We start from the raw sequence: 15,106 nt of genomic DNA on the forward strand, positions 1-15,106 counted from the left end.
CTGGTAGAGACAATGATACTTCCACATTGCTCTCTAATAAGATACTCCAACTACAACATATTTCACAAGTATTTGAAGCTAAGACGAAAGGATAGACCATCCAAAGACTATCCCACCCGGAGATCCATCCCATAATCAGCCACCAAACCCAGACACTATTGTACATGCCAGCAAGATTTTGCTGAAAGGACCCTGATACAGCTGTCTTGTGTGAAACTATACCAGTGCCTGGCAAACACAGAAGTGGATGCTCACAGTCATCTATTGCATGGAACACAGGGCCCCCAATGGAGGAACTTGAGAACATACTAAAGGAGCTGAAGGGGTCTGCAACCTTCTCGGTGGAACAACAATATGAACTATCCAGTACCCCCAGAGCTCGTGTCTCTAGCTGCATATGTATCAGAAGATGGCCTAGTTGGTCATCATTGGAAAGAGAGGCCCCTTGGTCTTGCAAAATTTATAATCCCCAGTACAGGGAAATGCCAGGGCCAAGAAGTAGGAGTGGGTAGGTAGGGGAGCAGGGAGGGGGGAGGGTATAGGGGACTTTAAGGATTATTTTGAAATGTAAATGAAGAAAATATCAAAAAAAATTTGAACAAAACAAAACAAAAGAATTCCTGCTTGCTATAATGATAAACATTACTACATGAATGCTTTATTTATATAAATATGTCATAGATAGTATACTTTTTGATATTTTGTTGCAATAAGCTTTTCTACTTTTCAAGTGGTAACTCGTGCTTAAAATATTACTTTAGTAGGTATTCTTCAGTTGTCTTATATACCGAGGAAAATCATGCCAATTATAATAAGGGCAACACAGTTTATAAGTTATTCATAGGAGTTTGGGTTCACAATACAAAGTAATGGACTTCAGTTTAAATTTCAATATGTTATTAAAATATTGATGTAATATGTTTAATATGTAATATTAAAATATCAATGAATATGTAATTATGGATCATAATTCATATCTTTGGATACAGGCATTAGAGCAGGATTTCTCAAAAAGAAAAACAGTTTCTTTGAAACTCATTGTTATAAAGTCAAGGTGAATACCAAGATGGAACCTATTATGTAACAAATGTAAGGAACTACAAGTAGAAACTTTAATGATAAGCACTGAAATCTCAATGTTACTTGGCCACAAAAGTTATGCATTATAATTGCTCTTTAATAAAAGTAATTGGAAATATGTTGAGATGAATCATTGAATTAGAAGAAAGGAATTAAATAGAACTCTTAAAGCACACCTTTGTAAATGACTAGTACTGCCATGCTTCTTCTTATATTTTTTTCAAGTCAGGGTTTCTATGTGTTTCCTGGCTGTCATGGAACTCACTCTCTAGATCAGGCTGGCCTCGAACTCAGAAATCTGCCTGCCTCTGCCTCCCAAGTGCTGGGATCAAAGGTGTGCACCCCTACTGTCCGGCACTGCCATGCTTCTTATAGAACATCTGTTGTAACACCTGATTCTCTAATTTTCACTGTCTGTTTAGATTATATGCCAGGTATTTTGAAGCACAATTGCAACTATATCCATTTGTTCTGAACATGTTTAATTATAAGTTAATAATATTTTTAAGCATAAGAACCCCAAAAGTGGAAGCTGTGAAGAGAATAGGGGATATTTATCTTAGAACTCTCCTTAGCACTTTGTGCAATAACTGCCTAATGCCAAGTGTTACTTTCTACATACTTTATTTCATTGCTGACATCACATGTAGGAAAAAGACCCACAGGTTTCATGATGCTTTAACCAGAAGAAAAGATAATATGAACACAAACCATTATAGACACATGCATTTCATTTATCACATTACACATTCTGAAGAAAAGAAAAAGGTGCACACCTAATAGAATTCTATACATTAGAAACTGTATTAGAGTCTATTTATACTTGACATAAAATTCTGTCTTAGTTTCTTGTCTTACCTGTTAAGATATAGAATTCTACCCAAATTCTAATTGTGTTTAAGTGTTATGCCACTGAAGGCATGCTGACGAGAACTGCTATAAAACCCAAATTAAAGCAGCCTACACAGGCAGAGGAACATCACCCTCAAAGTCTGCTTTTCCTACACAAGTTCCTACTGACCCTCATTTGCATGGATTCGCATGTATATGTTTGCAACTGTTCATACAGTATGACACATGCATAAATTTAACATTTGTTAACTAATAATAGGCATAATGAGATCACTATTATTTTAAATATAATTTATACCTTTATTTATGTTTATTATTAAGTAAATAAGATATTTTCTTATAGGTAAGCATTTGACATACAGAACATTAATGAGCTGAAGATTTATCTAGGTATGCATGTGTATGTACACACAGATGTGTGTGCATAATACAAAACAGCATTTTATATGATTACTTCTTCCATCTAAAGACATGTCTTTAAAATAGAAATGAACTTTTCTTGTATTTAGCAAAAACATGATTTAGAGAAAACAAGACAATGAGAACCATTTATATCAAATAGTAAGGTAGTGTAGATTTTAAACAGTTTTCAGTTGAACAGTAATGTACATAACACTACACTGGCATATATGGTTTTACTTGCAACATTTTAAAACCAGTTTGATGAGAATTCTTCCCTATTTACTAATATCTTGAAACTACAATAATTTGAATGTCACACAATTTATATATTAATGGTGTTTGTTTATAATGTTTACCTTTTAAGTTCATCATTCAAATATTTCATCTGCACTATAATTAATTTTCTCAAAACATGTGAATACATAAGTGCTTTCACGTGCACTGGTTTTTCACCTACACCTGTCTCATTGAATGTAGGCTCCACATAACTTCCTTTGGAAAATGTAGACATACAGAATTTTTCAAGTCTGCTTCTGGCAGTGAATTTGAATGCTGGAACACCTTATGGAAAGGAAGGCATATTGCCTAGTCAATTTCTATTCTACACATGATAATAAAATCCAATCACAAGTATGTAGTTGCACTAGGTCCTGAAAGTGTGCTTAAGACCTGACTCTCTTTAGCGGTATGTACTTTACTATATATAATTATCAGAAACAGACATGAATTAAACCTTTCAGCTAAAGAAGAATCGCTTTCACAAACAAAACCCTTATTACTAGTCATGAGAAACTTTTTTTGAATAGTTGACCAGGGTAGTCTAAGTAACTGTCTAAAAATATAGACTCTTAACACCCCACTTGGTTTTCTCTTGAGGGATTTAAGGTAAACCCTTATTGTTGAAGACATTGCATACTCATAAGACAGTACTCTGATGTTTACGGTATATCTGACATGAATACCTCCTTCCTGCAATGTATTCTCCAAGGAACCAAAAATTACTCTGCAAACTTTCAAACTTGTCCAATCCAAATGCAAAAATTATGAATCACAGCAATGACCAACATGGCAAGATATCTATAAGGGTAAAGGTAGTGACAATTCCTTCATAGTATCTAACAGCAGTCTAATGGGACTGAAGCTCAGACAACAGGAGGGAAAACATGCCTGGTGCTAGAAATATAGTCAACTTCCCAGGGCTAGATAGGTCATGGACTTTAGAAAGTAAACTGCTCCCATGAATTTGCTAGACCAGTGTAACTTCCTATTATATTCTTAATCTTATTCTTATAGGCATAGAAAAGCGCATATGTCTTCCCACCATTAAAAATGGCTTGTATTTACAGCAAAGAGATATAATCACAGCACCCATAAGTTGACACAATACACAGATCACCAGATCTTGGGGGAACCCAGCCTGAATGGTGACATTGACTATTACAGTTCATGTGTCTATGGCGAGGGGAACAATTCCTTAAAGGGTGTAAATGACTGTTAGAGATTGAATATCAGGAATCATGATGTGAAAGACCCTCTAAGAAATAACTTCATAAACAATAAGCATGCTAATGTGGAACAGGAAAATTGTATGTGTTCCCTCTCTTAGGCAAAAGCAACCAAACAACCAAACAAACGAGTAATTACTCAATCAACCAGTCAAACAAAAATACTAGAGGCAAATAATGGTTGATGCAAGAGGGAGAGTTAGGCCCTCCCATGATTGAGCCCCTTGATCATGAATGAGCCCTCTTAATTAGTTAACCAATACAGAGTTGTCAGAGATAAAACACACACATACACAGAGAGAGAGAGAGAGAGAGAGAGAGAGAGAGAGAGAGAGAGAGACAGAGAGACAGAGAGACAGAGAGACAGAGAGACAGACAGAGACAGAGACACAGAGACAGAGACACAGAGACAGACAGAGACACAGAAGGGAGATGTTTGTTAATACATATACATAAACATACACATGTCTGTAACAATAATAGTAACAATAATAATGAAGAAAATGTATCAATTTACTGGGAATTGAGGAAGAAGCACTGGAAGCGTTGGTACAAGGAACCTGGGGATAACAGGTTGGAGAAAAGGGGGGAAATGATACTATTATAAATTTAATTATAAATGTGCTAAATAAATAATAATTGATTTCTTACTGGCTATGTAATGTAATGTTTAAAAGGCGACATTTATGAGCAGGTGTATCTTCCATGGTCATAGCTACAGGACTCTTAATTTTCCATAAAGGTCCTATGTTAACTGAGTCAGAGTGCATCCATGACAATCCCAGGTTAACTGTAACAGAGTGCATCCATGAAGATTCTCTGTTAACTGAGAGTGCACCATCCATAAAGGATCTGCATTAACCCATATACAGTACATCCATGAACATCCCATGTTAAAGGATCTGCATTAACTAAGTCACAGTACATCCATGAAGAGCCCATGTTAACAGTGAAAGAGTGCATCTAGTTTGATCATAATCAACCTAGGTGCCTGCTAGAACCTCCCAGGTATCTTTTCTTTCACAATGTATTTTGAAATTCTTTAAAATTTGAATCCCAAGAGTCACATGTTAAATATTAAACATTTCCTTAGTTGGAAACAGGCATTTAGTTCACTTATGTTATCATGAAGAAACCACTTAGCCAGGACATGTGCTGTGTATGTCTTCTCTAGCAGAATGATAAAGCAAAAGGCTCTGAAGTTCTGTTAGTTCAAATGATGGGATGAAATATGTCAATATTTACCAAAATGAAGAAAGAGGAGAGAATTCATATGTTTCTCTAAGTTTTTTTTTAAAGAGGACATTTAAGAATGTGGGTTATTATCTTAATTTCTTTAATTAAATATTAGATGGCTGAAAGAATTTCTAATTCCAAAAAGTTAATCCAAAGAGAAGACATAGAAGTAGTTCATGGTAATGTGTATCATTATTGATATTTAGTTTGCATATATACATAAACACATACTTTCATGTATTCATGAGTAACAGGGCATATATTTAACAACCAAATTATTAAAAAGTATTAGAAATTGTAATAAATAATTTGCAATCTTTGATATACAATTAAAAGTAATATATAAACCAAGACATGTTTGGAAAGTTTATTCTATTAATATAATATTCAATATCTCTTTTATAAAGAATGTGTTTTAAATGTTATAGAAACATTCAATGGTAAATTTCAATTGGTATGAATAACAGAAATAAACAGTTATCTTTATATTTAAACTGCTTTAGAAAAATAGCTGTAAATTTAATGGCATTTAATGTCGCTAATTATGGGAAAAACAGTAAACAGAAAAGAGAGTCATTTTGTTTCATTGCCGGAATTGCTTGCACACTGTGGTACACAAATGCACTAACCTGTTTTAGGATCTACAGAGAAATAAGGTTGTCCTTGCAGGATACTGTAAACAACTCGAGCACTGTTTCCATAGGTGGGGTCATCTGCATCTGTAGCTGTCACCTGCAGAACAGAGGTACCTGTGCATTCAGGAAAACAAATTTTAGTGTGTGATGGTATTTAGCACAGAACTCATTTGAACACAATTAAAGGGGGTTGATGCAATTTCAATGCAATTTCCTATGTCCTATAAAATGTAATTCTCCTTTTAAGATTCCTTTTTGTTTTAATTTTTACTTATTTGCATGTGTGTGTATATGTAGTGGTACCCCCCCCCAAAAAAAAAAAAAAAAAACCAGAAGATGGCATTGGATACTTGGGACCTTGTGTTACAGGCAGTTTTGAGCAGCCCAACATAGGTCAAACTAAACTCAGGTCATCTAGAATGGCAGCCAATACTCTTGGAAACTGAGGCACTTGTCCAGCCCCCTAGAAATTACTTCTTAAATTTATGTTACAAATATATGGTTTATCTTCTCCACGGGCTATCAAGAACATAGGACCTCAAATTAAAAAGAGTTCCGTGGCCGGGCGTGGTGGCGCACGCCTTTAATCCCAGCACTCGGGAGGCAGAGGCAGGCAGATTTCTGAGTTCAAGGCCAGCCTGGTCTACAAAGTGAGTTCCAGGACAGCCAGAGCTACACAGAGAAACCCTGTCTCGAAAAACCACAAAAAAAAAAAAAAAAAAAAAAAAAAAGAGTTCCGTGATGTTGCATTATGGCCACACTAGACTGTTCTTGGGGATAACACGGCACTGAAAACAGTTGCCTCCTATGTCGAGTTTCTGCTGCTGTGAGACAAAATGCTTCTGTTCGGTAAGCCACCTGTTTACAGAACAGTGCAACACTGAGTGCAGGGTATTGCAGTTTCTGGTGAATGAATGGCACTGTCCTCATCATTGACAGTTGAATTTCATCAAGACTCTAATCTTAAAAACCAGGAAGGAAAGAATAAATAATTCTCTATGATATTTAGTACCAACCACATTGCTGAGTGAGATAAAGTAAAGGTGAATACTGTCATGTGTTGATTGAATATGGTTCAGATTAGTAGTTTTGGAGAATCAAATATGATTAGTGCCCCACTAATAGACATTGTAAAAGAAATTAATGTGTCAGTTATATTCATCATTTTAATAAACAACATTATTTTCCTTTAAAAGTTTATATGATAAAAATCAAGTTTTTGTTTAATTCTTATTGTTTTTATATTCATTTTATGCACATGCCAGGCAGCAAGTAAGTGGAGGTGAGACCGTAAGTGTGAGAAATGCTTCCATCAGCATTTCTTGCTGTCAATAAATATCCTCTCGCAGTGGACCCAGCAATTCCTTCACTTAAACTTTGTACCATTGTGTCAATGGTATAAAGGAATTTCCAATATCCAAAGGAAGATATGTAGAATAAGGACTAAAATTGAACCAGTCTGTCAGAATATTGAATAAGGAATCTAATACTCTGGGAATTATTTTGCTTTCACTAATACCTGTTATGCCTACATCACATTCGCTGCCACACTTATTTTTCCTTGAAGAAATCCTGCCCAAGGGTACGGAAACATGTGCCTCTTGCAGAGTACTTCTATTGAAGACATCAACTCTGGAGACACTGTACTCTAAAGTACATAAGCCATTTCTCACGCAGGGTTTTGTTCTGTCTTTCCTGTGGCACATTCTTGCTGTTCACAGTCTGGGGATTAGTTCCTCTCAGCTGATGTTTTAAACAAATCTGAACATATTTAAATATGTGAAAAAGGCTTTCCAAATACCTTCTTTACAATAAAACTTAAGTCCTTTTTCCTCTGGGGAATCAGCTGTGTCATTCCCTGCACTTGGCTTCTCTTTGTTCTGGTGCTTTTTAAATAGCACACATTTTATCAAATTGCATATCAATGAGAAGCGATTGAGTGTACTTTTTTGAAAGTCCCTAAAGGCCAATTTGACATATTTAATAAGGCATTTAAATACTAAGCAAATACTCTCTGAAATTGCCAACTGCTACACATGATGTGTCAGAGTTCACAACTCCGTTAAAATCCCAAGTGAATTGGCACTGAGTAAAAACTTTGGATAAAAATAAGCAGAAGATCTCTGAGGGCTGAAAGCACTTCTCTAAAGGAAGCTCTTAAGGCTTACATCTTAGAAGGCTTGCCAAGGCTTTCAGAGAAAGCAAGATCCATTAAGACTCAGCGTAATTTGGTGCTAAACAGGAACACTGGAGTTTCAGCAACAGACTAATAACAGTGACTTTTAGTCATTGTGTAATAGGACCATACTTTATTCATTTAACAGTTATAATTTAAAAAAATGTGCTTATGATAACACTTATTGAAACATATGTGGTGAGTAACAACCAACAACAACAACAAAAAAAATCACTATTTTTTGGATCTGGCAGACGGACATCTTGCTTACTGCAGAGTTTAATGACCTGAAATATGCTCTCTAAACCCACATGGTGGAAAGAGAATTAAGTCATGTAAATTGTCCTGTTTCTTCCTTATTATGCTCTATGTTCACATTTGTGCTAATCACAGCACACACAAACACAGAAGCACACACGACCAAATGCACACACACACATACACATTTTATTCTACCTATATGCTTAAGTAATTAATACGCTGTTTTTGTTGTTGTTGTGTTAATTTACATGCTTACTGAACTATCTAATGTAATATTTCTGATTAGACAAATAAGTTTTATATTCTCTTCTTTAAATGAAAGAAGATGCTAAGTATTATTTTAATGGGATGTCAAAAGGCCACTTAATAATTCAATCAATATATAGTGAATGTTATATATAATGATATTTACAAAGAAACCATGTTGAGATTTTTAAAAGCTATGCCATTCAAACATTTCTATTCTGAAAAACCTCTATATAATCAATGGCCCTACACAGTCATAATTTCCTGCCTCTCCTTAAACTGTTCCATATTTTCCTGACATTTTCTCTCATATATTTATATACCTTAATGAAACTTAATCACACTTCAGGTGCATCTGTCTGTATAAAGGCAAGTATATTATCCTAATCTTTAGACAAAATGCAACATCACACATATTGTTTTACAAATGAGTCTCTAGAGTTACATATCAAGATAAAGTATGTGCTGAATATACGGCTCAGTACTTCTTGTCCTACATGAGGGCCTGGATTCAATTCCCAGTACCAATGTCAGGCAACAAACAGCCTCCTGTAACTCCAGATCCAAGGGATCTGATATTTCTAGCCTTGCCTCTCAGAACACTTGTAATCATATGCACAACCTACACGCAGACAAATACAAGTACACACATAAAAACAATAAAAGCGTGATAGAGGTAGATGGTATTATACGACAAAGCATGGGCACCGTTAACCGCCCCTGCAACTGTAAACAATGTGTATGTTTTTCTTTTTCCTACAGAGAAAGTTACTGTAGTACAAGTAATGAGGCTAATCATATGCTTGCCATTCTCACTGATTCTCAAAGTAACATTTTCATATGCTGAAAGATAAGGTACTTTGTTGGTCCTTGACTCTCTTCCCATAATATAACTCCTGGCACTGGTGTCCTTTGGCATTCATGAGCAACTGAAAAGGGGAAAATTATAAAGCAAGAGAGTGTCCCCACAGATACTCTGAAAGCCCCCTCTCCATTACCCTCTCCTCCCTTTCCTCATGAATTGCCTTTGGAGCAGGGCTTCCTAGTACTCCTTCTAAACTCTGCCTCACAGTTACCTGGCAATAGCCCAGCATGCCTGACTCAGTAAAAAAGTGGCTATTTAGCCAGTGGTTTAGTCTTTAAACCAAAGAATACACATGGAGGGACCCATGGCTCCAGTTGCATATGTAGTAGAGAATTGCCTTATCTGGCATCAATGAGACAGGAGTCCCTTGGTACTGTGGAGGCTTGATGACCCAGTGTAAGGGAATGCTAGGGCAATGAGGCTGGAGTGGGTGGGTGGGTGGATGGGGGAGCACTCTCATAGGAGCAAAGGGTATGGGGGAGGGGATAGGGGCTTTGTGGAGGAGAAACAGGGAAAGAGGATAACATTTGAATGTAAACAAATAAAGTAACCAATAAAAATAATCAAAATTGAAAATACAGAATAAATTCAGTCTATTTCTGCCATACTAGTGAAGTAAATATTTTTCAAGATTACATAGATTCATTGAGAGTATTCCTCATTCAGTTTTAGATTTCTTGATTAGAATTGCTAGGGTTCATGAATCGCTAAACAATGGCGCTCCAGACTCAAGTACTGTGAAAAAGGAAAAAGCATTTACTCCTGTTTGTAGCTGCCCAATGCCATTGGGATATACGGACACCAAATGAATTCTCAGATTCAGTTTTCAAAATCAAAATGAGGAACATTAGAGAGGGATTATGATGGAAAGTGGGTGCACTTCGGAATGAATGCTCAAATGTTCTTTAAAGGCATGGAAGTTGAACAAGAATTTGGTCATCCTTAACTATATATAGGATATTTTGGGGTTGTTTATCAAAAAGGGGGGCTTCTTAGCCCCTCATCACTCTCTTATTCTCCTACACTCTTACTTTTATCCTGTCTGACCATTCTTCATTTCCCCCCACCCACTTTCCACATGTTCCTGGTCCACCTCTGTGCTTTAACTCTCCCCTCTCCCTTCTCCCTCTTCTCTCTCTCTCTCTCTCTCTCTCTCTCTCTCTCTCTCTCTCTCTCTCTCCCCACCCCTGTGTGTGTGTGTGTGTGTTTGTGTGTGTTTGTGTGTAGGTTTCTGTACTCCCTCTGCTCCACTCCCCATGCCCTAAATAAACTCTATTCCATACTATATCCCTCATAAGGGTGGTACCTCAGGGGAGATGGAGATCTCAGCATGGGCGCCCAAAGGCAACCACTTTCACTGCACCATATTGCATCCCTACAAAGCATATCCTCACTCTTTCTTTTTATGAAACACAACGGTGCTGGTATTCTTTCAATAGTTGTATTTCCTTCTCAATCTTTTTTTTTCCCTCTCTAGGTCTCATCTCTTTGGTCATATTATAGTACAACCTCAAGACCTACAATCACTGAGCAGCAATTATTTTCACTGGTCTTACATTATATAATTTTTCTATTATATATTTTACACAGTTTTTTCCCTTCTCAGTATAATGTTGTACTAACTGGTAATGAATATATTTTTATTGAACGTTGATTCATGCAGAAAGTATTAGTATGTCGCACCCTAAAATTCACCTATAAATGTGTACACTCTGCTAACTGTGTACTTGTAGAACGCAGGGAGTATTAAGGTGGTATTCTATAATCTACCATAATATGAAGACTAATTTAACATGTAAATCTTATGGTCTCTACATTCAAAGTATTAACTTCTTCTTTGTATTAGGAGCTGGCAGATATTTTATGACCTTATCAATGTGTGAATAAAAATAATTAACTGTATAGAAAGATACTTTACTATATGGAGAAAGCATACTCCCTCACCTATTTGAAGCTGAAAAAAATACATAAAGTTGTCCATCAAATATTGCCATTTTTAGAAAATCTGGATTCTTTAAAAATTACATTTGAGAGAATGCTTTTCTTAAATTAATAAAGGCAGAATAGATAAACCAAGTGTCAAAAATAATTCATTGCTCATTTAGTGAGTAAGTCATGATAAAGCAATGTGATGAAAAGGAAGTAGTTGCTCTCCAGGCCATTATAAGGGAAGGATCCATTGTCCATTGTTGAGCCCTGACTGCAACAATATCCTGAATATCCTTCTCATCATTATGATGATAAGTAACAGCATTTTGATAGTCCCTTTGGCCCTCTGCTAGAAGGAACTCAGACTTTGCAATGTAAACTAGTCAATAACCTAGACTTCCGAAGCTCATAGTCACTAGCAGGGAACTGCCTATCTCTGTCTTGATAAATCAACATATTGTCAAGCTACCTTTTCAGTGTCTATATTTACACTTATATGTTAGCTCTTTTCTCAGCCTTACTCTGAGAATTTGGTTTCTGCATTGGGAGCAACCATAATTCACCAAGTTTTCACACTCAGAATTATTTCTATAAACATCTGTCCTACTGTAATATATAGTGTATTGCTATTCTTTTACAGAGTAATGAATTATTTTGTCTAAGGTAAAATTAGAGATGGAGAACACAAAGGATCATGGTCAGACAATAGGTACACATAAAATACAGAATCATAAGGGGTAGTAATTAGCACAGGTAACTGATTTATTATCTTTTATTATCTACTGCAGCAAATCCATAAACTAGTTCCATCTGAGAATCAGACTCAGAGGAGTTTAGATAATAATTATTAGTTTGTTCTGGGAAAAAAGAGTAGCCCTCCTTATAAAAGATCAATATTTGATTAACAGCTAATAATTTTGCTTGTTTCTAATTCCCATTTCCAACTTAGGTCCAGGCAAGAAAAGTGTAAAATTGCCCTCTAATCAATCTTGTGTGATGATATAGTTTTATCTGAAAGAAGAAACCTGATTTGAATACACATACATACCACCAACACCAACACCACCACCACAACAACCAAACTCTGCATCTAAACCAAAAACCATTGAGTAAAAACAAAATAACATGTCAGTTCCAAAAATACAAATCCCATAGTAATAGCCAGTATTGAAAATAATGTGGACAAACTAAAGACAACTCAAAACAATGATTATAATAGTGAATAAGTGATTAAAAAAAACCAAAAGAAAAAAATCAAAATAAGAAAAGAAAAAGTGAACACGTAAAAATAGTGTTTGATTATATTTTAAAGAAAAGCTAAATTGGAACGATGTTATAAATGAAAAATTCAAGAAATCAATTATGAACTTCAGTGGAAAGTCTCACCCACAGAATGGATAGGCTGAAACAGAGACAGGGCTGGAATGTTAATTACTAGAGTTAGATCACTCAATAAAAGTCAATAAAAATTGAATGGAAGTATTGGTATTTCAGAAAAAAATATATATAAAATGGATTGCAGAAATAAGATAAAACTGTAATGAAGGCATACAAATATATCTCCAAAAAAATATGTTTTCCAGACATGGAAAAAAGAGACGCCTATCTAGCTGCAAGAGATTGACAGAACATATAGTAGACAAGAAATTTTTAAAAAACAGCAAAAAGAGAGAAGAAGGAAAGGAAAGGAAAGGAAAGGAAAGGAAAGGAAAGGAAAGGAAAGGAAAGGAAAGGAAAGGAAAGGAAAGGAAAGGAAAGGAAAGGAAAGGAAAGGAAAGGAAAGGAAAGGAAGGCAAAGAAATTGTCCATGCCTTATTATAGTTGAAACATTAAAACAGAGAGTAATCAAAGGTAACAAAATTTGCAAGTGAAAATAGTTGAATCATCTATAAAGGAAAGACTGCTAGAATAACACTGAATGTACTAAATTACAGGAAAACCTGAAAGCCAGAACGAAGATAAACATTTTCTTTATGTCATGAGAGACCACAGTTGTTAACTCATATATTTCAGCCCAGAAAAAAAGTAACTACTGAATTTGAATAAAAATGAAACTTTCTATGATAAAACAAAGTAATTTATGGGAAGAGAAATCTTTGTACAACTCTACAAAGAATTCAAGAAGGATTACTAAAATCACAAGAGAAAAACAAACATATCCAACTGGTTATAGAAGAGAAACAAATATTTTAATATAATTTTTCAAAAAAAGACCTGAAAACACATGAAAATCAAAATTTCAAAAACTAATACACACATTTCACTGCCTGAATATAAGCAGTAAAAAACACTGAGTAACAGATTGGACAAGAACACAGGATCCATATTTTTATAAATCATTTCAGTTGTCCATGGGATTTTTCCAATATTGAACACATATTAGGCTATAAAACAGCATTTAACAGCTATAGGAAAATTGAAATCACACCCTGAATTTCAACTTAGCTCAATGAACTAAATCAAATAAATTAGATTAATTGTAATAAAAGCAACAGAAATTTGTAACAGAAACAACAAAGAGAAATAGAAACAAAATGCATAACACTAAACAGAACACTACCAAGACAGTGGAGCCAACGATGAAATCAAGAGGGAAGTTTAAAATTTTCCAGAACTAAATGAAAAAGAAAGCAGAACACACTAAGCCATATGAGACACAATAAAGACAGTCTTCAGACGCATTTGTATCACTAATGTTTACAATAAAATGAAATATATCTAATCAGTACTTAATGTTGCAACTGAAGACTTTAGGAAAACAAGTGCCAGAAACATCCAAAATCATACATGAGGAGAGACAGTCAAATTAAGAGCTGAAATGAAACAAATAAAAATCAAAGGCTCAAAATTACGTGTTACTTCTTTGAGTAGATGAACAGAATTGGCAAGGTTGACTCTCACTCACTACACATCCTCAGACTTCAACCGAGTGTCACATGAGGACCTAAGAGATTGATGTTGTTGCTCGCTAGGGTTTCCTCACAGGATTGAAAAGTTTGGTCACTGTCCAAATCTACATATAGTCTTATCTATCTGCCTATGTCTCTGTCATCTATTTATATGTTTGATCTATAGAGTAAGATAAAATTGCCTATAATTTGACTACCTAAGTAAATATTGCATGTATGAACCCACACTCTAATCCAGGTGATACTTTTCTGTTCAGAGTACTTCAAATATTGGAGATCATACATTTAAATAACTGGATATCAGCTAGGAATTGTTATCACTCTCATCACAGGAAAAAGAGGGGACATCACATGTAGTTTATATAAACAATAAGTCATGCAAATCTCATGTATGTTTTAAAATGTCATAACAGAGAACATGATCTCAAATCATTTTTAGTATTTTTAATTCAGTGCATTGACAGTGAAATACTAGTTATGTTCCTGTTGAGACAGGAGTTTACACAGTATCTTGTGTCCCTGAGAAATATCAACAAGCAGCAAAATTACACCAAGTGCAGGGACATGTGAGGGAGAATATAAATTCTGCTGTTTATAGCTTCTCAAACTTAGGTGTTGCTTGTTATTGATACATAAAACACATTACGTATGTATGTATGTATGTATGTATGTATGTATGTATGTATGTAATTTGGACATGTCTGAGAAGATATTTCAAAAGGAATATTTATCATAAATATGTGCAAACAAAATGAAATACAGAATGTAGTATACCAATAGTTGATACCATATTATGAAATTACAGAAGCACCAAAAACAGTAAAATGGAATGAAGATGGTAAAAGCATGTGCGTGTATGTGTGTGTGTGTGTGTGTGCCTGTGTGTGTATATGTTTATGTGTGTGTGCATGTGTGTGTGTCTGTGTGTGTCTATGTGTGTCTGTGTGTGTCTGTGTGTAATAAAGGTGAATGTTCTTTTAAGAGAGCCTTGTAAATACAAGAGCAAATGT

At 35.1% G+C, this 15,106-nt stretch overlaps 1 protein-coding gene across 3 annotated transcripts in view; it reads right to left on the reverse strand.

Annotated features, from left to right (window-relative positions):
* Cdh18 (cadherin 18) overlaps positions 1-15,106 on the reverse strand; it is a 917,427-nt gene that overhangs the window by 201,136 nt on the left and 701,185 nt on the right. For all 3 annotated transcript variants that reach the window (XM_029470124.2, XM_085831363.1, XM_021183199.3), the window contains one exon: positions 5,705-5,824. In XM_029470124.2, coding sequence (XP_029325984.1) covers positions 5,705-5,824 — 120 coding nt within the window. The remainder of the gene's footprint in view (positions 1-5,704; positions 5,825-15,106) is intronic.

Source organism: Mus caroli, unplaced genomic scaffold (assembly GCF_978045245.1).
Source record: "Mus caroli unplaced genomic scaffold, Mus_caroli_1 scaffold_16, whole genome shotgun sequence".
In the NCBI taxonomy this organism is placed as follows: domain Eukaryota; kingdom Metazoa; phylum Chordata; class Mammalia; order Rodentia; family Muridae; genus Mus; species Mus caroli.